This window comes from Fistularia commersonii, chromosome 3 (assembly GCF_037954325.1).
Source record: "Fistularia commersonii isolate RoL2024-O1a breed Wild chromosome 3, RoL_Fcom_v1.0, whole genome shotgun sequence".
Lineage (NCBI taxonomy): Eukaryota > Metazoa > Chordata > Actinopteri > Syngnathiformes > Fistulariidae > Fistularia > Fistularia commersonii.
The window spans coordinates 10,667,760-10,692,464 of record NC_141286.1 but is presented as its reverse complement, the minus strand read 5'-3'; the positions used below and the strand labels follow the sequence as shown (position 1 = coordinate 10,692,464).

Sequence of the window (24,705 nt, the reverse complement as noted above, 5' to 3'; positions counted from 1 at the left end):
GTTCCCCCTCAAGCCTTCCGGAACCCGCGGCCGAAACGGAGGCGCTGATCCTGACCTGCATCGGAGGAGGGTGTCCAGGTGACTCGGAATATTCCACGGAGACACTCACACATGGTTTGCAGTCAACGGATGGGGGGGAAGAGTAGGTGGTGGGGGCAGACGAAGCACGGACAGAGCGGCCCTGAGGGCGGGTGGGGTTTGGGGGTCGGGGGGGTTGCGGCGGCGGCGGGTGGCGGCGGCGGCAGCTAGGGGCGCTGGACGTCAGAGCTGCGGGAGAGGCACGGAGCTGCTGCTGCGAGCTAGTTCGGTGTTCGGTTTGACGGCTGCCGGGCCGAAGAGGAGCTGCACTGTCAGCGGGGACCCGGACAGAGGGAGGGAGGGAGGGATGAGGGAGGGGGAGGATGCATGGCCGGGTGTCAACACCCCCTACCCGCGACCGCCCCATCTGGGTACACGGGGGCCTCTGACCTCCAGGACCAAGATGAAGGTTGACCATCACCTTCATGTCAATAAAAAAAAACAAGGCTTTTACTTTTCTAAATGCACCCCTTCCTACTTCTTCTCCTTATTCTCATTCCTTCATGGACATCTCAAGTCCAGAACCTCACCGGACCCCCTCCAAGGACCCCTGGAGATCACCTTTCCCTGCATTCTTAGCTCAAATCTCTCTCAGGGAACCAGTCCCCTCAAGAAAACACCCACTGTTATGAGCATTTTGGCACGTGTGTATGTGTGTGTGTGTGTATATCTCGGCCACGAGACACAGCAGAATAGCCCAGCATTAGCGGCGCCGGACAGTCAGCAGTTTGCTGCATCCCTGTTTAAAGCCACGCTCCATTGTTGCCCAGCGGGGGCTTTAGCAGCGGCCCGGCGGGGCTTAGGAGGGGACGGGACGCTGGACCAGGTCAGACAAACCCACTGACAACAAACCCTACTTCCACCTCACTGAGAAGATAGCATCCAGCACTGCTATGACACCCCCCCTCCACACACACTCTTTCTTGTAGGATGAGATCCAAAACACACCTTGTATGAGATCAAACCTGCTAGACAAGAAGCGGGGAAAACTCTGCCTTCAAGCCTCTTCTTATACAGCAGATTCTTGGTTCAGAACCCTCAGGAACTGACCCGGAGCCCACAAGAACCTATATTGAGGTTGGTGAGGTTAGTCACAGAAGAAGTTCCCTTGTGGGATGCTCCATGTGGAGAAGGTGAGGAGGAAGAGGTTTTTGGGACAATGTTGGCCATAATGTGTTAACGTTGCTGGAATTACCTGAGGTCCTCGTATGGAGATGTTCAAGCATGAACCAAAACTACTCACGCTCAAGCTGGACGGTCCAGTGTGGCGGATATTGATTTTCCCACATTTCTGCAGGGTCTTTGATTTCAACACGGGAATGCTGGTTCAACTGGATGGACATGACTGGGGTCAGAACTTCTGCTGCTGGTGTCTCACACCTGGTCCTTGGATGGTCCAACAGATTGGAGCAGTTCCACGCTGCGGTTCCCCTGCAGCAGGCAGAGGACCCAATACTCCCTGGTTCTTGAAGAACCCCATCCATCTCCTCACCCTTGCACACCAATGTGACTCCCCCTTCCTTGCAGCTTTGAGGTCCACCTTCTTCTCTGGACACTCACTCTGTTTCCGTTTCCAGTGCCACCACTGAGGCTGTGTGTCTCTGCAAAACTCCTCCTCTCAGGGTAAAAGTGAGCACATGTTGGTGGAGAGGCTAGGAAGATAGCTAGTCACTGGCCAAATTTTCTTTAGCCTGTCACTCAAACTCCTATCTGGTGATGATATATCTGAGGAGGTTGAAGTTTCCCCATATGGAAGGCATGGATGGAGTTATTTTCAAAGATAAGAGAAATACTGGGGAGGTGCATTCCTACGCCCGCCGGGCTGATGATGAGGGGGTATGTAGTTCTTCTCCAACTCCAACAAAGAAACACACGGCTAAAAGAAGGAAGGTTAACAGGAATGACCAGTATGAACATCCAACCTAATACAAACTCTAGAGCACAATCATCTCCAGAAAAATAAATGAAAGAGCGGGCAAAACAGACCAAGCAGTTTAGTATAACAGGGCGCAGGTTGAAGGTTTGTAAAAGTGTCTGGACTTTAGTCATCAGGAAGTGATTGATTTAAAAAAAAAAATTACACTGAAAAACACTTGTGATGAGCTTCAGAAGAAGCTGAGTGAGATGGAGCTGCAGATGAATGAGTGTGATCGCTTTAGCCGACCCAACCTGCGGCGACACGGCCTCCCTGAAAACGGTGACGCCAATGCCAAGGCACAGGTTTAGGATGTCTGTCGAGATGTGTTTCCTGCCGCAGAGGATGGTGGCAGCGGTGGACACTGCGCACAGAATTGTGAGACCCAGGGACGGAGGACAAAACCAGCCGCCATGTCTTCAAGTTCATATCCAGAACGGCAAGAGAAACTCTGTGGAAAGGCATACATATACTTGTGGAACAATCACTTGCACCGTAGAGAGGACCTGATCACAGCTGATCGGGCCATCGGCACCCGTCTGTAGCCCGCTGTGGAGGCTGCACGGAAGAGGGGTGATAAAGCCTACTTTGTGGGAGGCAGGGCATTTCATTAATGGGAGAGAACTTAAATAATAAGACAGGTTTATGCAGGATGCAATGGATTGACATGGGAATGGTTGGGTGCAGTAACTCCTGCCATTTAAAGTAACAGTCGAGCAAGTGACGGTAAGACTATTATCAGTTCATATTTTTGGATTGTTTGGTTATTGATGTGAATAACTGTTCTGTCTGTCAACGACAGGGGTATCAGGAACTTGCTGAAAAGAAAGTGTTTATTTTTGTACTACCAAAACAAAGGTGTTGACTCTTATTTTATTCAAGAAACCCATACTTCAGAGGAAGATGTCTCATTTTGGAGGAGTCAATGGGGCAAAAATTTGTAGTGTTCCCAAGGGAGCAGTAGATCAGCGGGAGTAGCCATATTACAGGGAAAATTTAAAGATAAAGTAATTAAACACGTATCTGACATGCTGGGTAGATGGGTAATTCTCCTTATGGACATTGATCACTCTGTTTGTCCTTCTGTAATTTATAGACAAAATACCAAGACTACACAAAAAACTGGATAAGATCTTATTCAATTTCATAGGGAGAAATAAACGCCACTATCTTAGAAAAGGGATCTTTTGTAATATGAGACAAAATTGGGTTGTGGAGGCTCCAAGCTTTAAAACGTTGAATGATACCTTTCAATATTTAACTCAGGACTCAATTTCCTGTTAAAATGTGCCTATAATCCTGATAAAGTACCGTGAAACTAGCAAATTTTCACAAGCAGACTCTGCTGGGATGGAAGATGTTGTATAAACATTTTTATCATTCTAGTTTCACAACTTATGAAGGTTGATGGTCAATTGTTATAATTGAAGAATTTATTAATTGGGTATTGCAGTTCAAACAAAAGAATATGACAAATGTTCAAATAAATACATTAGGACTCTTTTGGTAGGTGAAACTGTTCCTACAGCTACATTCTATTGGTCTTCTTTGTATGAGGATTAAAATTAGAATAGAATATGGCTGATTAGTTATAAATTCTGTCTAAAAAATAAAACAACAATAAAAAGTATGTTATAAAATCACACACAAGATATACCCAGTGAAAAAGCCTGAGAAAGATTTAAAATTGATGACTCCTGTGATGTCTGTGGAATACATTGAAGAAATCAATATACTTGCTTTGCTCATGAAGTAGTCATTACATTTGCTTTACTCAACATATAGTCTCATCAGACAACAGCCCGGACAGACAATGCTAGGGGTCGGCGCCCACGGGGAGCGAGCCGGACGTAGTGTGACGTTAACAGCTTGCGATTGTAGGGGAGAAGGCCTCCTTCATCATCATCGCTGTTAGGGAGGGCGGGTTGTTCTCTTCTCTTTACAGATATTAGTGTGAGACGGGATGTGCTGACCCAGAGATAGAGGAGAAAGAACGGGGGGGAAAGTAGAAAGAAGACGTACGGGTGGAAAACAACGCACACGTGGAAGACCCTGTCACGCCTCCTATGAACATTCATGTAACAATTAGGGAAAGAAGGGTGGTTTTTGCTGGGTGTTCCAAGCATAAGACCCGTTTACTGCAAGCGCTAGGGAAACAGCATAAGTCCGGGCTCCTGTATTCGATGATTTTATATTAGGGATTTATGAGGAAGCTTTGCTTGATATAGATTGATCCATCTTGTCGCGAATCGTCTTACTCCAGCCCGATTCCCACGACTTCAACATAGAGAATGTATTTTACATTGATTGTACTATTGCTTGTACTCACAACTATTCTGGTTGAATGTACAAATCTTCAATAAGAGGAGAGGAGGATTCTCACTGCAGCAGGATAAGGACATTTTTCTTTCCTATCAAGACCGCACCAAGGAAAGGGACTTTGTTTCTTTTGAACAACGTCTTGCTTTTGGGAAAATTGCACATTCATAAAATGACATGGACTAACAGCACACCAAACTCCACAGTCTTTCGACAGGAAATGGATCAATACAGTGCCACTATAAATGGACTTCAGACCTTGAGGGCAGTAAGAACAAATTTTATTTTGAAATTCAGAACCTGTGCCTTCTGGGGCAAAAGAAACATTTTGAAAATATGAATAACATCTACCCGAGCAAAGAATCACTGAGGTGACACTTTAATTTTGTAGAATAATTGCACATTTTGTGACAAGGATGCCGAAACTGCAGGCTATATATTCTGTTTCTGGGCAGATGTTCAAAAATGGATGAAAAGGGTCCAGTTTCTCCATGGAAAGATGACGTAATATTTGGTTCACTTTCAAGGAACAAAGGGGTGTTATCTTATGTCACCAAATTCTTCATACACAAAAACAGAATGCAAAATGCCCCCCCCCCCCATATTTCACATTTGAAAATTACTTTAAATAATACAAGAAATATTGAAACATTATGAAAAGACATTCAACATTCATTCAATTAAATACACATGCACTTGCACAAAAAACCTTCTGAGCCCCTTTGTGTAATTATTTGTTAATGCCGTAAGCTTGAATTTTGACACAGTCATCCATTCATGCCTTTCAAAAAAGCAGTAAAAAAAGGATCTGAAAATCCGCTATCAACCACTAGAAACCAATGCTCAGCTCTCAGGGTCACCAACAGCACATTTTTATTTATTTTTAGCTTCTTGTTTTATTTTTCAGTGATAATATTTTTTTGCATATCATAAATAATGTGGTGTCACAATTAATTTAGCATGATATTAATTAATAATTCATTCATTTTTTGTCTATATGGCTTGCACGGTGGGGCCGCAGCCAATCACAACCAGGACAGGTCAGCTGTCAATCATTCACATCTGTGGACAATCTACAGTTGTCAAGGAACCGATGACTGTTTTCGGACTGCCAGATGGAGATTGAGAACATGAGAAGAACACACAGAAAAGGCTGGGCAACATGGAGTAAGCTTGAAGTTTCCAGGTCTAACTCTAGTGTTTGACGGTGTGTCCTCCAGGCTCTCCATCTTCCTCCCACAGTCCAATAACCTGAATTTTCCTCCGATCAAAGTTGAGAGAAAAATGTCTCTGACAAACATGAAGATCCCCACAAAGTGCCACACACACAGCTAAGCCTTTAAATCCGGCAGGTTGAACTGTCAGCACGTCAGAGGGGATCGGGCAGATGTTCTCCAGGGGAACAGAGGATTAGAGCTTCTTTTTTAGAGAACCATGTTTCATAATTCACATGTGAGCCGTCTTTAATTTCTGTCCCAGCGGAACAGGAACGCCACTGAGATGCCGGAGCACCAGGGGGGGAAACAAAGGTCTTCTGAAGAGAAACAACCTGCAGACCTGGAGCCCGATGGGAACCCGGTCAGGTAGAAGCCTCTGGTCCTCTAACCACTCAATGATTAACAAAACAATCATTTATTTATTTATACTTCTATAATTTTATCTAATCTTGGTACATTTTATTTAATTCTATTTCATTTTAGCCAATTTTATTTATTAATTTCATTTTAATTTCACTGTATTTTATTGTATTAATTTAATTTTATTTTATTTCCACTGAGGTGCGACTGTGGAGTGCATCAAGGACCTGCTCTTCTTGTTTGCTATGGTGATGGATGGGCTGACAGATGATGTTGCTATGGTGATGGACCGGCTGCCAGATGAGGTTGCTACAGTGATGGACAGGCAGACACATGTGGTTGCTATGGTGATGGCAGGCAAGACAGTAACCTCCTTGGACCATGTTGTTTGCAGATGATGTTGTGATCTTTGGTGAGGGCAGGGAGCAGGGGAATTCTAGAAAGGTGGAGGAGTGAGATGGAGAGGGGATGGATGAAGGTCAGCAGCAGCAACACAGAATACATGTGTATGAATGAGAAGAACCTAAATGGAACGGTGAGGCTACAGGGAACGCAGATGTAGAAGGTGGAGGATGATAAGTACTGAGGGTCAACAGTCCAGAGTGATGGAGATAGTAGAGAAGAGGTAGAGAAACAAGTAGGTTGGATCGTTTTGTACCAGCTAGAATAAAAGGTGGAGAAGACGGAGGTAAGAAGCAGTCATGGTGTCTGGTTTGGAGACACTGAGGAGAAGACTGGACGCAGAGATGGAGGCAGCAGAGGTGAGGATGTGGAGGTTCCAGCTTGGGAGTGAGGAGGATGGAGAAGATCAGGAAGGAGACCATCAGAGGGATAGTAAATGGTAGATATTCTGGAGATAAAGTCACACTGAGATGGTTTGGACATTGATAGAAGAGAGATGAAGATCTGGGTAGAAGGATACTGAAGTTGGAGGTAACGGAAAGAAGGTCTGGAGGAAGACCAGAGAGGAGGTTGATGGATGGAGGGATGGAGAACAAGAAGTTAGCTGGTGTGAGAGAACGACAAAAATACCGAAAGGAGCAAATAAGAAATCAAAACATCTCCAGAGACAGCAGAGAAGGTTCTCTCGTGACTCCTTGGAGAACATTCTCTACTGCCTGCGGTGCATTCAAGGGAAGCTGGAAAAATGTCTTGCAGCAAACAGTGACACTGCTCCGTCACTGTAATGAAAACATTGCTTGAATTGTTTCTTCCTGCTTCAATACAAATCCTTTGCGATGACAATTATTGTACACTAATAATCAATTATAATCATACACATCTTCATAATCAATACATTTGACAAACACACACACACACACTATGAGGGAGACTAAAACTCCATGAAGGCCACTAAGTTTTCAGTTGTGAAATTCTTCACTCCCCCCACACAGATATTATGGCATGGCTGGAGGGTTTTGGATGCTTTACGGGGAGACAGAAATAGCCCCTTACCCTCGGGAGTGACATGGAGAGTGTGTGCGTGTTGGCCATAGATATATTTGTCCCAGTCGCAAATGGGGGGGGAGCACTTCCATTAACCCCCCTCATTGTAACAATAATATGTATACATAAACACATACACCTATAATTTCATCAGAACCTTTAGAACAAATGGGAGGTTCCATGCTGGGGGAAGGTCACATGACCAATGGGGCGGGCTTGCATGAACTCCTGATACTTCATCAGCTACACGGAGTGCAAAAGTACTTCCAGGTGGACAAAAAGAACAGCTAAGTGTCCAAAATTCACCAGATCATTTATTGAAAACTGTCTGCCAGCGGTTCAAGAGATACAGAAAACGCGAGCGCACGGAAGCACACACGCGCACAGACACGCGCACAGACACACACACACACACACACACACACAATTTATTGCGGAACGTCACTGGTTAGTGTTCAACATGCACTACGTGCACAGTGCTGACTCCACAGCTGTTGGATTTTTGCAAAGTTTGTCTGAAAGTTGAAGAACTGAAGAACCTGGATGAGGTAGAGGGTTCCTCAGCGGGAGCTGGAGGCCCGCAGCCTGCAGAGGTCCTTAGGGTCGGTGTCCTGGGTCAGCGGCGAGCTGTAGGCAGAGCTCCAGTCCCTCTCAAACACGTCCCTCAGCTGCTCCTGCACAGTGGGCGCCGCCGATGTGGATGCTGTCTGGTTGACCACCAGGGCCGAGCCAGCGGTGTGGACGAAGTAGTCTCCTGACCAGTTGGAGGTACCTAAGGACAGAAGTGCTCTATCACACAGTTTGTACCTCTCCCGTCACTCAAAGCCCTGACAGGATGGGCGCTGCTGTCGTACTGCCCTGTCACAGGAAGCACCAACCTGCTTTTCTTCTGAGCGTCACTCACCGATGTAGGCAACCTTGTCAGTCACCATGTACTTGTTGTGGTTGACCCTGGAGAAGGGGATCTCCTTCTGCTTGGCACTCGCTGGCACCACAAACAGCCTCTATGTGTAGTGTGTGCGCGTGTGCACGCACGCACGCACGCAAACACACACACACACACACGCACACACACACACTGGTGAAACAGCGGCAGCGGTGCATTCCTCGGCATGCTGCTCTTCTTCTACTCACCACCTGGATGTCCAGCTTGCTCTTGGAGTCATGGACAGAGGCCAACGACTGGAGGAAGGGGAACATGACGGGCTGTGTGCTGGGCCAGCAGCTGATCAGCAGGCGGACGCGCACGTGCTTCTCAAACGCCACCCGCCTCAGCTGTGTGTCGATGTCTGCCCAGTACCTGCACGGGATGCCGCACTCAACCTCAGCTGCACACAGGCAAGTGTGTGTGTGTGTGTGTGTGTGTGCGCTTGTTGTGTACAAAGTGTACCTCCTGGGGTAGGAGAACTCTGTGGTGGGCAGGTAGTTCATGACGGCGATGTAGATGAAGCTTTGGGCATCTTCCATAACTGTGAGGATTGACTGCAGGTCTGAGGTCCTGCCAGTCGCACAGAAGGACGGCGGCGAGCTCTGAGGGAGGAGGACTTCTGTTATTTCTTCACCGGCTTTAACAATGCATCACTTGCCGCCAGATGTATGTATGTGTGTGTGTTAGCCTAAGAAACCCAGCAGGATGAGGAGAAGAACCCAGATTAGAGATGCTTTCATTCAGCCAATCACAGCGGCCACTGGAGAAAGGGGCGGGGCTTAACCAGACACTTCACTTTTCCATCGCAGACATCCAAACATTCACACCCGTGGACAATTTGGAGTCTTCAATGGATCGAAGAATGTTTTTGGACTTTGTGAGGAAGACAGAGAACCTGGGCGGGACAATAGAGAGCCCAATCCAGCACTGGCTTGGACTCTGGAACCTTGACTTCTCACAAATACTCAGATCTTCTTCTAATATTCTAATACATTTCTGATTGGTTCCTTCTGGAACCTGGAGTTTGAAATGTTGCTCCACAGGTGAGGTTCTCGCGGGTTCCCCTCATGAACACGTACAGAATCCTGAGGCGGAGGACCGGCAGCAGCAGCTCACCGACAGGTAGACCCTTGAGAGGGTGTCGTTGAACTTCAGCTGCAGGGGGTTGTCCTTGTTGAATTCGGTGGAGAAGCTGCTGGGCCATGGCGATGGGATGGAGCCAGTCTCCCCCACCAGCCAGTAGGCCTCAAAGATCTTCTCCAGGTCGGCGGCCAGGCAGCTGCAGTTGTAGACCACGGCGCCGAGCTCCTTCACCTAGAGAACCCAGCAGACAGGTGAGGTTCTATGGCCTCTAGAGTTACAGCTCCTGGATTATGAGGCAGAACACATGCTTCTGATGTTCAGTAGATCATTGCATTGCATGACCAGGATGATGTTCATCCCCGCTGACACACTGAAGAGAGTTTGCAGGTTCTGAGGTTCTCAAGCTGGAAAACCAGGTGGTGTGTGTAAAACTGTTAACCCTTCTTGGTTCTCACAGGGTTCTGCAAGACTAACATCCACATAAGAAGCTCTAAAGGTTCAAACATGATCTGAACAGTTGATCCTGCCCACCGAAGGGCAGTACAGGTCAGTCCAACTGGACAGGTTGGTTGTCAATCAGACATCCCACCATTCACACACAGGGAGAACATGAAGAACACAAAGAGAGTCCAGCAGAATGAGTTCTTCATCCATCTCCAGCCATCTTCTTAAATGTGTTGTCTCTGGAAGCTCTGGACTTCATTATAAACCAGATTCATGAGGAGGCAGTGGCCAATCACAGGTGACACTAGGGTTGAGAGGTGCAATCACCCGACCATTCTCACCTATGGACAATTTAGAGTCTTCTGTGGAACCTGTGGAAGGTTTTTGGGCTGCGGGAGGAACCCGGGAGAACCTGGAGTAACCTGTACAAGGCAGGACCTGGCAGTAGGTCCTGCCAGTAACCTGGCAGGACAAAAAAGAGGGAACCCATTCTGATTTTACTATTCTATTTTATTGGATCTTCACTTCATGGACCTTCATCCAGACCTCAATCATTATTCAAAAAAACTTATTTAAGAATCCAAACTTCAATAAATGGTGTGTGTGTGTGCGGATGTGTGTGTATGTATGTATGCGTGTGTACCTGTGTGAGGGACCTCCAGTCCATGTTGGCGCTGCCAATATAAATGTGCTTCTTGTCCACCACCCAGAATTTGGTGTGAAGCACCCCGTTGGTGAGCTCCTTCATGTTCACAGACCTGATGTCAGCACCTGCAACACACACGTACGCGCACACACACACACACACACACACACACACACACACACACACACACACACACACACACACACACACACACACACACACACACACACACATAGAGTTGTAATGTTCTGCAGCAAAAAACATCTTCCTGTGGGTCCCTGTGGATGGGAGGGAGTGGACCACTGTAAGACTTCCAGCCCCCACTGGTGGATGGTGTCAACATTGCATTGTGCCACTTTCTTCTCAATCCCCTCCTCAGGTGACTGTGAATCCAGAAGACACATTCCCCTGGAGGCCAGCTGGCACCGCTCACACTCCTGAGGAGGCATTGATTTCTCAGCCTCAGTGCTTCCTTCTCCAGGAGAACCCATCCATTCAGGTTCTTCCCGGAGCAACAGCGGGTCTTCAGGAGCAGTTGAGGTCACCTGGACCCAGTGCTGATCCAGTGTCTACGTGTCACAAATGCTATCGGACTCAGCCACCAGTGCTGCTTCCCTAATCCAGGTTCCATTTCCCGCTTTTTGTTGTTATATTTTGCGCTAAAGTGTAATTAGCGGTTAAACCTTTATGCCTTTTATATGGTCTAAAGCAGAGGTGCTCACACTATTTAAGCATGCGAGCTATTTATAAAATGACCAAGTCAAAACGATCTACCCACAACAAAATGCAAAACATTGTTTATGTGTACATTGTATGTTGATGTGCCTTGCATAACCACATGACCCATTACTACACAACACAAAATTATTATGTAAATTTTTTGTCATAACCCAAGTTCACTCTGATGACTTGCACTGAATTGAGTCAGCCAGGAATGCATAGTCCGGAAAGTAGCTGCTGCCAACCAGCCTTATTAACAATGACGTGACTCACCCGGAACAATGCTTCGGTAGCAGCTTTCGCTTTTGAAGACAACTGATATTTTAGTTCCTTCACCTATTTTCAGTGGTCCGTGTCATATTTTCCATGAACAGTCTGAAAATGCCGCTCCACATTACCCATTACACATCAACTTGCTGACTAGCTTGTTAGTTTTCCTGCATTTCGCGCTGTTGTTTATGCATGTGCAGTGACCTCAGTGTCAGAAAAAAATCAGATGTCATCTGACTGGCTGCCCTGTATATCAATCAAGTGACAGGATGAATGATAGGCTGATGTATATTTTTTTTAATGTCATGCGATCTACCACTATTACCTTTGCGATCGACTGGTAGATCGCAATCGACGTATTGAGCACCCCTGGTCTAAAGGTTAATACAATTAGTGGTGAAAACCTCATGGCCCGCCAGGCAACAAGCAGGTTTCAGTTATCTCTTGGTGTCCTTCACAGAGCAAAAGTGTCATTCCTTTTAGCAGGTTTACCTATTTGTTCTCTATTTCTATTTCTTTTGTTTCCTCTCTGCCTGTCAAAGTGAAACCACTTGTTTTGCGCCGCCGGGGGAATTTCCTTCTGATGCTCTCTGCATTACCTGGAATTTTCTTTGGAATTTTTTGGGACAATGTGGGTGTTCCGTGCGCGTCACCTGAGTTGTTGAGCAGGGTGAGGTCGTTGTGTGGCTGACTCTCGCTTGGCGTGTTGACGGCGATGCGGACGGACAGCTTCCCTGAGAGCTTAGCCAGCCCGTTGAGAACATCCATCCCCTGTGACGGAGAAGGTGGACCACCATGGTGAGAAGGGAACCCGGGAGAAAATATTGGAGGCGGAGGCGGCTCACCTGATAGGCCGACGGCTCCCGGGTGCCCGTGTCCTTGTTGGTGAGCGTCCAGTAGAAGGAGGCGATGTCCACACTGTCTCTAGCCTCAGCCATCAGACCAAGCCACGCCTGATAGATGGACAGATGGCTGGTGCTGGAGTTGAACTCCAGGCCTTCGGGGATGCTCTCCACCAGGACGATCCTGACAGTAGGATGAAGGTTTATCTCTCAACTCAACATGTGATCTTTAATTCACCCAAAGTTACAGGGTTCATCTTCTCCAGAGGTCTGTTCTTGTATGTGTCAGATTTTAAGAGACAGAGACAATCACAGCGGACACTGTGGTGAGGGGCACGGCTTAACCTAGACAGACCACCTGTCAATCGTTTAGAAACAGTCCACCATTCACACTTGCAGAAAATTTTGTCTTCGATGAAGCTGCAGAATGGTGTTGGACTGTGGGAGGAACCTGGAGAGAAAATCCAGTCCAGCCCCTGAATCAGAGACAGGAAGCTTCTCACTTTGGTTAATTCTATTTTGATAAATTGCTACTCTAGCTTCTGGAGGTGTTCACTCTTAGAAGAAGCACCCGCCATCATGACTTTTTTTTTATTGATGGACAAGTGTTCTAACTTCCTAGATGCCATAAGATGACATTAACCAGACCTTCTGACACCAGTGTGACCTCGGGCTCAAGTCTTACTTGCAGGGGTCAGAGCAGGACTCGCTGCGAGGCAGGTGGTGGCATGGGTAAGGGAGCCGGGGGACCAGGAGGTTGTAGAGCGCCGTGGCGACAAGGAGGAGGCACACCATGGTGGCCAGAGCCAGGACAGAGCAGGAGTACTGGAGGACAGGCGATGAGTGTGTCTTCTCATCCTGAAATTACATTACATTATAGTCACTTTAATCAAAGTGACTATTTACAGAGGACACTTAAAGACAGTGTGTGTGTGTATGTGTGTGTGTGTGTGTGTGTGTGTGTGTGTGTGTGTGTGTGTGTGTGTGTGTGTGTGTGTGTGTGTGAGCACGTACCAGCTGGGCTTTCCTGCTGGGTTCTTGTCTCCTCCACTCCATGTCCACAAACTACAAGAACCAGAGAAACAAACCTGTCACTGAGAACCATTTATTTTCTACATGGATAGTCTGTGAAGGATTTCAGTGGGGAGTCCGAGGACTCTGAAGAACCATGTGACCTGTGGGTTCGCAGGTGAGCCGTATTTCTACCAGAGCTTTGGACTGAAGTGAACATGGCTGGAGGTGTGTGCTGAACAGCTCTCCTCTGATGATGTTGTCTTTTACTACCACTCTGTCAAACCACCTGACCTCCTGGACAGAAAGCGCACCTTCCTGTCCCTCACCCTGAAGATGTGAAGAGAATATTTCTCAAAGAGTTATGCTTGGACTTGATATTGTTGTCTGCACCATGCACCTATCTGAACTACCTTGGGGCTTTGTCTGTATGAAGTCCTACACCTGGTTCTACTGAGAGATGTTGGTCTGCTTACTTGGACCTCTTCCTTCTAGCTGCTTGGACACTTATTTTTCATCCATGGGCCCAGTTTGACCTGCAGATGATTTTTTAGGCCTTTATCATCATGGGAACATCTCCAGTTTGTCTACATTACTGACCTTTGGGAAAAAAGACAACTGACAAATCTGAAAATGACATCAAGTTCTGCTAGTGCCTTATTGCAGTTGTTAGCTAGCCATGTTTCCTGAATGCTCGTCTCTGACCTCCACGACATTGTGGAAGAGATTAGCTCCTGCTTTTGACAAGTGTTTATTTCCTGTCAGCTACATCAGATCTCTATCATCTTTGTCTTTCACCAGAGATTTGATTTAAACATTACTCAGGCACTCAGCTAATTTAAGCTAACTAATTTTCACCAACCTGGTTATAAGAGAGAGTAGTCTTCATGTTCGCCGAGAACAGGATTCCAAAAGTAAAAGCTGTTCAGCTCTGGTCTCTCACATACAGTCCTGGAGTCTTTTTTTTAAAAAAAAAAGAGGAACATATTACGGGGCAGGCACTTCAAAGTTTATCTTCAGTGAGAACCGGCATTGAGTCAGAACAGTGCAGGCGGAAAAAGCACAAGTCGGCAACACGGACACAAAATGAAGAGCATCTCAAAAATAAGCGTATTCCAAGAGAAGATAATTCCCAAGAGAGTTTCTCTACTTTAGAGGCTTTGTCAGAAAAAAGATCTTTTGCTGGGAATCAAGATTCCATCTGGCTGGTCTCCCTTTGAGGTGATTTAAGGTGTTAGCATATGTTTAGCAATTTAGCGACACAAAGCTCTCGTACACAAACACATATTGTCTGCCCACAGCAGACAAAGAGAAGGTTCCAGTGGCCTTCAACTGACCAGCACTAGTGACCTAAAAGCTGAAATCAAGGTTATTTAAAACAACAAAACACTGAATGATAAATTTACGCCACATTTACTGGAATTTCAGGACTTATTTTGGTCCCGTGCAGAGGAACCTCCCGAGCAGAGGAATCTCCAGCAACAGATGGTCCTGTTGTGACAGAAATCTTCCAAAAAATCCAAATCTTGCTGCTTCAGCAAGATGTCACGAGTTTTACCAAGTTCCTTTTTTTATTTGACAATGTCTGGGACACGCACGGGATCCCGAAACTTCGGGGTGTCCCCCGTGGAGATTTTGTTTTCACAGCACGGAACGTCACATGATTCAATGCCCATTTCTCCACAAATGCAACCAAAAGGGTCTTTCCTGTCACTCTTCCGAAATCCCCTGTCAGATTTAAGCTCAGGCTCCTAAGTTGGAAACCACTGAGATACATATAGTCTTAAAAAAAAAAAATCTCTCAAAAAAACTACTCAGAATTCATTTTTCCTGTGATTACAAAAATAGCCCAAACCAGTGGCCTGTCCTACGAATTGACTGGACCCCAAGCGCATCATTTTAACATTTTTAGCCATAGTTGGTTTTTACATTGCTGGAAGTGCCTGAGAAGAAGCAGCACTCCCTCTTGGTCTATTTTTAAAAATGTCATCCTTAATGAAAATGTATGACTCCAAGATTCAAACTTGATATTATAAGTCACGTTTAAACACATTTGCTGATGAAAGTGCTCTTTGTTTACAAGTCAGTGTAAGAGGTCGATGTAATAATAAAATTAAGTTATAGAAATTAAATAAAGGGGTATTATATTCCATAAACTCACTTCAGTCCCAGAGGTGGAACTCAAGCCTTCTGAGTACTTCCGAGTACTTTACAAACTTTTTCGCAGTAATACAGGAGGTACATGAGTACTTTTCGATGAACTTACAATGAGGGGGTCGAACGGTCTTGACGGCGGAGTCCAAAAAAACGGGTCCAGGAGCGGCGGTTCTTCGGTTCTAGCGGGTCCGGACCAGTCACGGTGTCACAACGAGCCCCGTCGTCGTCTCTCCAGTAAAACGCCGGGGTCTGGTTCGGTAGTTCAGTGACTTGGTGGTTCGGTTCGGTCGTGTTTACACGCAGGAGTAGCGGCCGCTCCGGTTCCTCCGAAAGTTGTTGTGTTATTTTTTTTTAGCTACGCTACAGCACGTGATCAGATCGGGTGACCAATGGGAGAAGAGCTGCCATGCGTAACTTTCGCGCATGCGCTGCAGGGAACCGCGGGCCGCCGAGTGGGTATCGTTTCCCGCTATGAACGCAGAGTGTCGCTGTAGGACCGCGGCTGCTCCGCTCCGGCTCCCACGCAGGGTTAAGGGTGTTCGGACAGCGGCAGACGTCCCGCCACGTTAATTCGAGCGGAAACGTTTTCCTCATTTTAATAAAGATTATCAAAAGTAACTCTAAAAGTGCGTGAAATTGTGGTAATTTAAAAAAATCTACACAAATTCTTAAAATTACCAGATCAATTTAACTCAAAAGCAATAGTCAAGTCCCAACCCCTGACCTGTGACCTCTGACCCTGATGGACCATGGCTCCTTCCCTCTGGACAGGTGAGAACGGCAAACCCGATGCTGTTATCATCATATTTTCATAAAATACTGCAGGGATAATTAACTAACAGCTGTGTGTGAATCTAACTCCAGCTGAGCTTGCTACAGAGCTCATCCTTATCTTTTTACTTTGTTTAAGATTATTTCATCATCATCATCGTCATCATCAGCATCCTCATTACCATCATTATCACCATCCGTTTATCCCACGGAGAAAATAAAAACCCCTCCCACTCCTTTATGTTTGTCCATGTGAGTAGGAGGGAGCGTCCAGATGGGAGAATGGAAATCAGGGAGGTGATTGTTTGCTTGTTTCTATACATTTAGGTATGTATGTATGTATTTGGGTGTACATGCAGTTCACCTGTAGTTCTGCATCTTTGCTAGAGACCATTCAAGAAGACTCGCCAAGCTCCAAGTTGCTCCCACTGGACCAGGATGTGGCCTAAGGTTGCCACGGCAACTGAGTGTGTTTACAAAAGGCCCTCTTGCTAATTTCCCCCCAATTGCTAATGTGTGCCTTTAGCCAAAAATGTCAGGACGTTCGGCTTCTCCTCTCCCGAGGTTCGGTCACACTCCTTCGCTTGACGGCGAAGGGGTTCTCCGCAGGTGCGGGTCAAAATGGCAGAACGTGCTCCCACCCTTCCCCCCGCAGACGTGTTCAGCGGTCACACTTTCTTTTGTCGGCGTTGAAACTCGTCAGCTGATAAGGCAGAAAGAGCCAGAATTCCTGCGTTATCGGTGAAGTCAAGAGTTCAGACGCCGCCGCTTCCTCTCTGGGCCGACGTTACCGAGCGGGCAAAAGATGGCGACGGCAGTGGCAGTTGATGGGGGGGGGACCTTGGATCAGGGCTTCAGGAGTGCATCAAGTGTATAAGAGGATCCCAGACAGCTTTATGGGGATTTTACAGCTCTGGCCGAGTTATAAAGAATAATAAAACAACAGGCCGACTTCCGCAGTCTGGCATATACTGCTGCTGCTCCAGCGAGGAGGAGGAGGAGCTGTCATCATCAGGCATGAATGATCAATTAACCTGAAAATCAATAAACAACTCCTCGTAGGGTGTTACAGGATGAAGGTGTGTCTGTATTACGCACCTGGCTGCGAAGGAGAGGGAAAGACGGTAAGCCATGCCCCGAACGTACTTATTTCCTGTTTCTTTCTTTGTGTTTCTGCTTCAGGGTCACCCGGCAGCGGCGAGGAGAGGAGGGGAGTGGGCGGAGCCTGACCCTTCTGAGGAAGTCAGCGGAGCAGGAAGGTGAGCATACAAAGAACCTGTTGGAGGACCTGGTCCAGTTCTAGAACACTGATGATGATGATGACGGCCAAATAAACCCACTGAAACCACTGCTATTAAAAGAGGACAAAATCAAGCACATTTTATGGTGATTGATTGATCAACAGCTTGGCGGTTGAAATCATATCCCCCCTGAGCCCTTTTCCTATGTGTTTCCATGCTGCTGCTGTTTTTTTCCAGCCCTTCTCACCTGGCTACAGCACGTGCGGGTGCCATTGACGCGCCTGTCCCATGCGAGGAGTTCGCGCTCGCCAAGTGTGTCACCTGGCGCCCATGTGCCCCCCTTCCCCCACGTGCCCGCTGCAATTCCCAGGTAAGCCCGCGCGCGCTCCAGGATCCAGGGATTGGTCACCTGTGCGGTTAGAGGATCTGGAGGAGGCACTTTGCCCTTGCGCGCAGGTTAAGGAAGGCGGTTTAGTTTCGTGTCCATATCCGGGACACTTACATGAGATGGCCCAGAGCCACAAGCACGCCCGACACCTTTTCGACGTGACGTCACAGTGGCCAGTGACGTCATTGGGTATATTATTGTTCTGTGACGTGAGTCACAGATGCACGCTTACCGTAACTCCTCAATGAGACGTTTACCCATATTTTAGCCACCTTGGAGGGAAGGAGTTGGAGACGCTGAGGAGAAGACATAAGGCAGAGATGCAGAGGCCGGAGCGGAGGTCCCTCTTTGGGAGCGAGGAGAACGGAGTCCATCAGAGAGGAGGAACATGTTCTGGAGATGGCATGGGCGTGGACATAGGCTGGACGGCAAAGATCTGGGTGGAAGAATGCAGCAGGATCTGGGGGAAGACAGCAATAAGTTATGGATGGAGGATAAGAGGATAGGAAGTTAGATGTGTTAGAGAAGAGGCTTAGATGGAGCCAGATGATTGGCTGAGGGTGAGATGGAGTGAGATGATAACAACAATAATAATTCTTACTGACATTGGTTTTAACTTTTTTTAACGTTTAAAGTTTATTTATCATGATAATATTAGGGTTACCATGGTAACTGAGTTATATTGTAGATCTGTTGAACATTTTGAAAGTCATAAACATTAATAAATAAGCTTTTAAATCCTGGTTAGTTAGTGGAAAAAAAATCAGTCATTTGAGCCGCTATACAGAGAAAGAGAGGCTCTGGAAAAACCTGGAAAAAACAAGAATCGATTTTTGGCGTCCTGCGCCCGGCCTACGCTCTCGTCTGAGCTGGACTCTGTGACCAGGGGAGGAGACGTAGTGGGAGGCATGTCCCTCAAAACCGGTGAGGGGGTGGTGTTATTGGGGCCGATGGTGAAAGAACAGGGTGTTCATCCACAGGTGAAGGCTGACAGATAACCCACATCCTGAGCTTGGGGTCATGGAGTGGAGCGCCGGGCAGTTGGCCCCACCACCGAGGCCCAACATTGCCATCACGTGGCCTTTTAAGCTGGAAAGCAAAGTTGATTTCCTCATTTGATATGTTAGCTTTAGTGTTACACACTATGATACCATTTGTGGCGAAAAGGAAAAGAGGCTAATGTGGGTGGTTAGCGGCATCGTGCCTCTGCTAGCTGCAAGCAAAATCACACCAAGATTCACATGAAGCTAACAGGAAGAGGATTGTGGTGTCTTCCTGTCTGCAGCACCTCAGTGGGGGGGCTGAACCTATCTAGGTGCTAAAGCTGACATCCATCAAGGCTGCTCCTCCGCTGACCTGACATTTTATGGCTTCACCTGTGTGTGTGTGTGTGTGTGTGCGCGCGTATGCGCATGCACGTGCGGGGTGCTCAAATTTCCAAAGTACCCTGTCAGTTCTAGCCGTTACCATGGTCGTAGCCGTGGAGTGGACTTTGGGGTGTTTGTATGCTCGTTCGTTACTGCGAGTGTGTGTGTGTGTGTGTGTGCGTGTGTGTGTGCGTGTGTGTGTGCGCTTGCAGACTGCGCGAGTCGAACAGGTCAGATAGAGCAGGTAACTCATTACCCAATGCGGTCGAACGTGTGTGCGGGAAGAGGTGGTGTTCTGGGGGCAGGGGGTGTCCCCATGCATCCATTGGTGTATCTTCAGAAGGCTTCTGTGCCCAAACTTCACACCCAGGGCCACGCACGTTGAAGGATCCCCGGCCCCCTTGTGTTTTGTTTGTGGGAGGTAGAAAAACAAGGCGTCGGCGTCCCAGAGCTTGAGCAGCCGGCGAGGTGGTGGTGGCGAGCAGGGTGGCGTGCCGCCGCTCTGGACAAACAGGATTTGTCCCTCCGCAGGTCTCGAATGACGGCCTGACTGCGGGGTTTTAGCTGGAAATTAGGGATTAACTAAAGCGCTCAGGTGTGTGCAAGGACACAGGTGCAGCAGGAAGTGAAACTGCAACTCTGCCATCCCCCCCCCCGCTGATACACGTTGTGGTACTTTGGAGGAAATACTGCAAAAAAGTATTAGGAAGTACTCTCAGACAAGTCCCCGCCCCTCCTCGTCGTCTGTGACCAGAAACAGAGGCCAGAGTGCTGAGGGTAAAGGTGACATCGGTTGTCACGGTAACCTCTATTAGATCGGTATTGGGGGGATCTTATCGGCTTTTTTTTTAAACGTCTCCGACTGACCACACCAGGAATCCCCCATCACATTCCTGTCCACCAGATTACTCAGAGTACTGTATTTTCCGCACTATAACGCGCACATAAAAGTCTTTAGTCTTCTCAAAAACCGACAGTAGGCCTTAAAATCCGTAGTGCCCTATATATGGATCAATATTGAGCCGCAAGAGGTCTTGCAACTACGGGAAGCAGCCACCGACTCCATTTTCTCCTTTAGAAGAAATAGTGCGCGGTGCATGCTTGGATATATGACTGCGTGAGCGTGCATTTTCATTTACATTTGTGTGTGTATATATGTAAAGAATCCAAAACGTCTCCTTTCAAGAGACACTCTTAGTACGCAGAGTTTAAACTCAAGGCTATCAGTCACGCAGTAGAACATGGGAATAGAGCAGCAGCAAGAGAATTCAACATTAACGAATCAATTGTGCAGAAGTGGAGGAAGCGACAAGATGCCCTGCACCAAGTAAAGAGGACCAAACAGAGTTTCTGAGGGAACAATACGAGATGGCTACAGTTAAAGGACAAACTTGAACAGTGGGTTGTTGAACAGAGAGCAACAAGTAGTAGCGTCTCTACAGTCACTATACGAATGAAGGCAACAGTGCTAGCACGCGAACTTAACGTCAATGAATTTAGAGGCGGTCCTTCTTGGTGTTTTTGTTTTATGAAATGCTTTGAACTGTGACAAATTGAGTTGGAAATACATTGTTTTCTACGAAGGCGGCGCAAATACCGGTAAGAGCTACCGGTACGTATGGTACCGTATTGTGAGTGCACTACCTTGTTTTGGGAGTGAACAAAGTTGTCAGAACATTGGTTTGTATTCGATAAATAAAGTTTGACTGAAGTATCAAACTGTTTTGTTGATATTCCCTTTAGCGCAGCTCCATTTAGTGGATGCATAACGCAACGCCAGCCTCTTCTGTAGCTTGTGTTCTATGCGGCTTATAATGCGGTGCACCTTATATATATGAATTTTTTTTTGAAATAGGCCATTCATTGACGGTGTGGCTTATAATCCGGTGCACCGTATAGTGGAGAAAATATGGTACATCGATTACTGCATTAAGTGCGAGGAAAAGATTGTACTTCATCCTCAACTTCATCTAGGAGGTCTTATTTGTGTGTGTGTTTTTTTTTTTAGCTTATCATGCTAAGAAAGACAATCATGTTGCTAGACACAATGATGGCATTGCTGTATTTTTACTGCTACTATCAACACAAGTACTTGCCTGAACGTAGCACTGCAGTCAGTGCATATATATCACACCACTGTGGGTTTACTGCCATCACTTTTAAAACACTAAGCACTTTTAATAACTTAGCATTGCTGCTGGGTATAGCAACAGTGCTAAAGGTGCGGTGCTAACATAACATGCTGACAGCCCTCTGTAAAGCAGAAAGAAAATAAATTCAAAAGAAAAAAAAATAAACACCAATAATAGTAAAGGTGTGGAGAAGAAAATCTGAAATATTTTATTTTTTAAAATCTGTGTTTTAAAAATAAACCCAGCATTAGCATGTTTGTGTGGCGGGAGCTAATGTGGTGGAATTAGTTTTAGGGACAAGTGGGTAGTGCGTGTGTGTTTGTGTGTCTCTTTGGTACTTTCTTTAGGGCGGGATGAAGCCCTGCAAAGGTTTCCTGGTCCGGCCACCTCCTGTAAACAAACATTTCTCCTCTAAAAAGCTCCAGGTCAGTCTTTTCTTCTTTTACTGCCTCCACCCCCTAAAACTCACCCGTTCTTCCTCCCTTATCAGCTGACCCCCCCCCACCCCACCTGTAGCGCCAGGCCACCTCTGCGGCTAGTAATCATTAACCAGGACTTCCTTTTATCCGGCCCAGACAACCCCCTGGTCGCTGGCCGACCCGCGGAGCTCACTCTCCGCCGTGGAGACTGTCGCTGCTGCCACTGCCTCAGTGGAAACAGAAAAAGAAGAGTAAAGGAAAAGCATGGAAGGGCTGAATGTCCTTTTCCAGGCGGTGGTTCTGTTTGTCTTCTACATCGTCATCTCACTCTGTCGCACGGTTGCTAATGGCAACCGGGAGATGGCCTGAGCAGGCCAAGTGGAGTGTTGATGAGTTGACTGAAGGTATAAAATACACCTGCCAATTTTTTTTTTGTTTGTTTTCTTTGGGTTCTTCAGTTTTGTTTTGAGGCAAGAGGCGATTTCATTGGGCGATATTGATCAATAAGAAATGCCGAAGAGTCTGCGGGGCAGATAGTTGGTGGTAGAACGTGTGGCCCTCTATCAGACGTCCAAGGGGGACCACAATGTGTTCTCATGTGGCTGGTTTTGGGTCGCAAATTAAAAAAAGGACGCGTGGTCTTCACCTTTGCCTCCTTCTCACTGTAGGAACTTCTGGAGCTGCTAGAACCTTCTCAGGAACTCGGCTGTTTCTGGGTGAATTCAGCATAGGAGGCAGGGACCATGGACCTCAGATCCTAGAACCATTGCAGCTCAGGGTCTTTCTAGGAACTCATACGTGGTTGGTGAATGGTGGAACTCATAAGCCTCGCCCATTTCCAGATACATCTTCTTGCCATTTTTAAAAGCCACCATGGTCACTGGTCAGATGTTTTCTTGAGACAAAATGGACAGAAGTAGCAAGACACAGGATGACAAAGATGTTCGAGCTCTTCTGGCCTGCTTCGCCTCAGAGGGGTTTCCAGGACTCGCAGAAGAACATCTACATTTCAGCTCAAATAAGTGTGGAGCTAGCTAATGGAGTTCTTCACAGCCAGTGCAGGGAGAAGATACAAAAACTGCAACCATCTGATAGTCCATGATTATTACCCCATGAATACTGTGGCAGCTTCCACCTCCATGGTGTCTACTTTGTCTTCTTCTTTGCTTGTTTGTTTTTAAGTGTGGAGCTGAAGGTGCACATCACACCGTTCCCTAGAATGGTCCCTCAGTGCCCGTGGGAATGCAGAACTGAACAGTTTCCCCAGGGGGAGGCTACTTCCTGGAGCGAACCTTGAGCTGCACTCTTTAGAAGTTCTCTGACTTGACCATGCCGTTTGCAGTCGTTAACACACACACACATATATATATATATGGGAAAACATATATACATATATAGATGTCTATTTTTTATGAGGGTTGCCTGCTTGTGTCCTGGAGGAACCTGGCGGCGCAGCTGGCTGTGCACTCGGAGGTCGCTAGGCGTGCAGCACGCCGTGAACAGATGCCGCTGTAGATAAAGACCCCCTTTCCTCCACCTCCTCCTCCTCATTACCGCCTGTTGACTTCATCTGTTTGATGTTAATGACGTCTCGCTCGACTCGGTCAGGTAACCCTTCTCCACCCCTCCGCCCTCGATGGCCGCAAAGAACCGCGGTGTGTAGCGCCAGACCGGAGCCGACTCCAGGTGATAAGATTTGGACTTGAGCTGAACGCCGAGCTAATAAAGGAATGATGAACAAATGAAAGGAGCGAGGGGTGGAGGGAATGGGGGGGCTGACCAATCATTAATGCCGCAGGTATGCCCCAGACGCTTATCAGCTGGCAGTGAGCCCGGCCCCAAGCTGGAAAACACAAAAAAAATACCTTATCGGTGGTGAGCTGGCCTCGCCCCTGGTGGTGCAGACCTGCAGCTGAACCGGGGGTGGGGGGGCCGTCTTTCCCCTCTTTTCTCTTAGAGAAGGGGGCGGCGTCCGACAGGTAGTCAGATCTTCGGTAACGGCAAGGATGAGCCCCGCGCTCACGCCCACGGCACCATGGAGACCACAGGGCGACGTGTTTGGAGACAAAGGTCGCCTCCATTTAAATGAGTCAAATTGCCGTCAGATTCCGAGCACACCTGTAGGATGGTTCTCCAACCCCGTTCTCCTGGTTCTCCGTCTTTCTTCCCACAGTCCAAAAACATGCAGCGGGTTCACTCAAGTTTTCTATAGGCCTGAAGAACAGAGTTGATGGCTTGGTGATTGACAGCCACTCCAATGATTGACAGGGGGACCTATCCAGGGTAAGTCCCGCCCCTCACCCTCAGCGGCCACCGTGATTGGCTACATTCCACGTCATATTGATTTAAAGGTGCATAGAAGTGGGTCTGATAATAGACAGCCCGTTCATATAATCCCATTGAAATCCATATATATGAATAGCCTCACCTAACAAATTTAATACGTTCTTTGACTTGTGAACCGAATCAGTTTCCCAATGAAATCAATGTGAACTACACTAATTCATTCTCTAGACCCCAAAAACATCCTCTTATGAAATCTTTTCAAGGGTTTATTTTTGGCAAAAATACAAATGACATTGTGATCTCTGGCGAGAGCAGGGACACGGTTGAAGAAAATCTTGAGAGGTGGAGGTATGCTCTGGAAAAGAAAAGAATGAAGGTTATTCACAGAAAGACACTGTGGAATGGTGAGCCTACAGGGAGTGGAGATCAAGAAATTGGAGGGTTTCAAGTACTTTGGGTCAACAGTCCAGAGCAACAGAGAGTCTGGAAAGGAGGTGAAGAAACGGGTTCTGGCAGGTTGGAAGGGGTGGAGAAAAGTGTCAGGGGCCAGGAAAAGGTGTACTGGTCTCAGTGGTGAGACCAGTGATGCTGTATGGCATTGAAACAGTTACAATGACAAAAAGACAGGAGGCAGACCTCGAGGTGGCAGAGAAGAAGATGTTGAG

General features: G+C 47.1%; 2 protein-coding genes across 5 annotated transcripts in view; both read right to left on the bottom strand.

Moving 5' to 3' along the window:
- The window catches only part of prx (periaxin), a 29,364-nt gene extending 29,251 nt beyond the window's left edge, over positions 1-113 (bottom strand). For both annotated transcript variants that reach the window (XM_086177085.1, XM_086177111.1), the window contains exon 1: positions 56-113. In XM_086177085.1, coding sequence (XP_086033211.1) covers positions 56-113 — 58 coding nt within the window. The remainder of the gene's footprint in view (positions 1-55) is intronic.
- A 7,518-nt stretch (positions 114-7,631) lies between these two features.
- On the bottom strand, positions 7,632-15,805 carry pld3 (phospholipase D family member 3). Of its 3 annotated transcripts, XM_086177065.1 has the most exons (14): positions 15,546-15,790; positions 14,142-14,237; positions 13,693-13,815; positions 13,444-13,609; positions 13,283-13,333; positions 12,954-13,126; positions 12,272-12,452; positions 12,080-12,197; positions 10,434-10,561; positions 9,380-9,577; positions 8,726-8,865; positions 8,470-8,635; positions 8,240-8,339; positions 7,632-8,107 (listed from the first exon to the last, which is right to left on the bottom strand). In XM_086177065.1, exons 5-14 carry the CDS (start codon positions 13,322-13,324, stop codon positions 7,896-7,898), a joined length of 1,458 nt encoding a protein of 485 aa, XP_086033191.1. In that variant the 5' UTR covers positions 13,325-13,333; positions 13,444-13,609; positions 13,693-13,815; positions 14,142-14,237; positions 15,546-15,790; the 3' UTR covers positions 7,632-7,895. The 3 variants fall into 3 exon arrangements, with proteins under 3 accessions (XP_086033191.1, XP_086033183.1, XP_086033199.1); XM_086177057.1 differs by lacking the exons at positions 13,444-13,609; positions 13,693-13,815 and having other exon boundaries at positions 15,546-15,805; XM_086177073.1 differs by lacking the exons at positions 13,444-13,609; positions 13,693-13,815; positions 14,142-14,237.
- Positions 15,806-24,705: the final 8,900 nt, after the last annotated feature.

Bases quoted from the DNA above. Each gene is read 5' to 3' on its own strand.
- pld3 (XM_086177057.1), bottom strand. From the start codon at position 14,168: ATGAAGACTACTCTCTCTTATAACCAG. The intron at 13,127-13,282 runs GTACGTGCTCAC...ATGTAATTTCAG, and splicing joins CCAGCAGGAAAGCCCAGCTG to GATGAGAAGACACACTCATC. The intron at 8,340-8,469 runs GTGAGTAGAAGA...CACTACACATAG, and splicing joins GCAAGCTGGACATCCAGGTG to AGGCTGTTTGTGGTGCCAGC.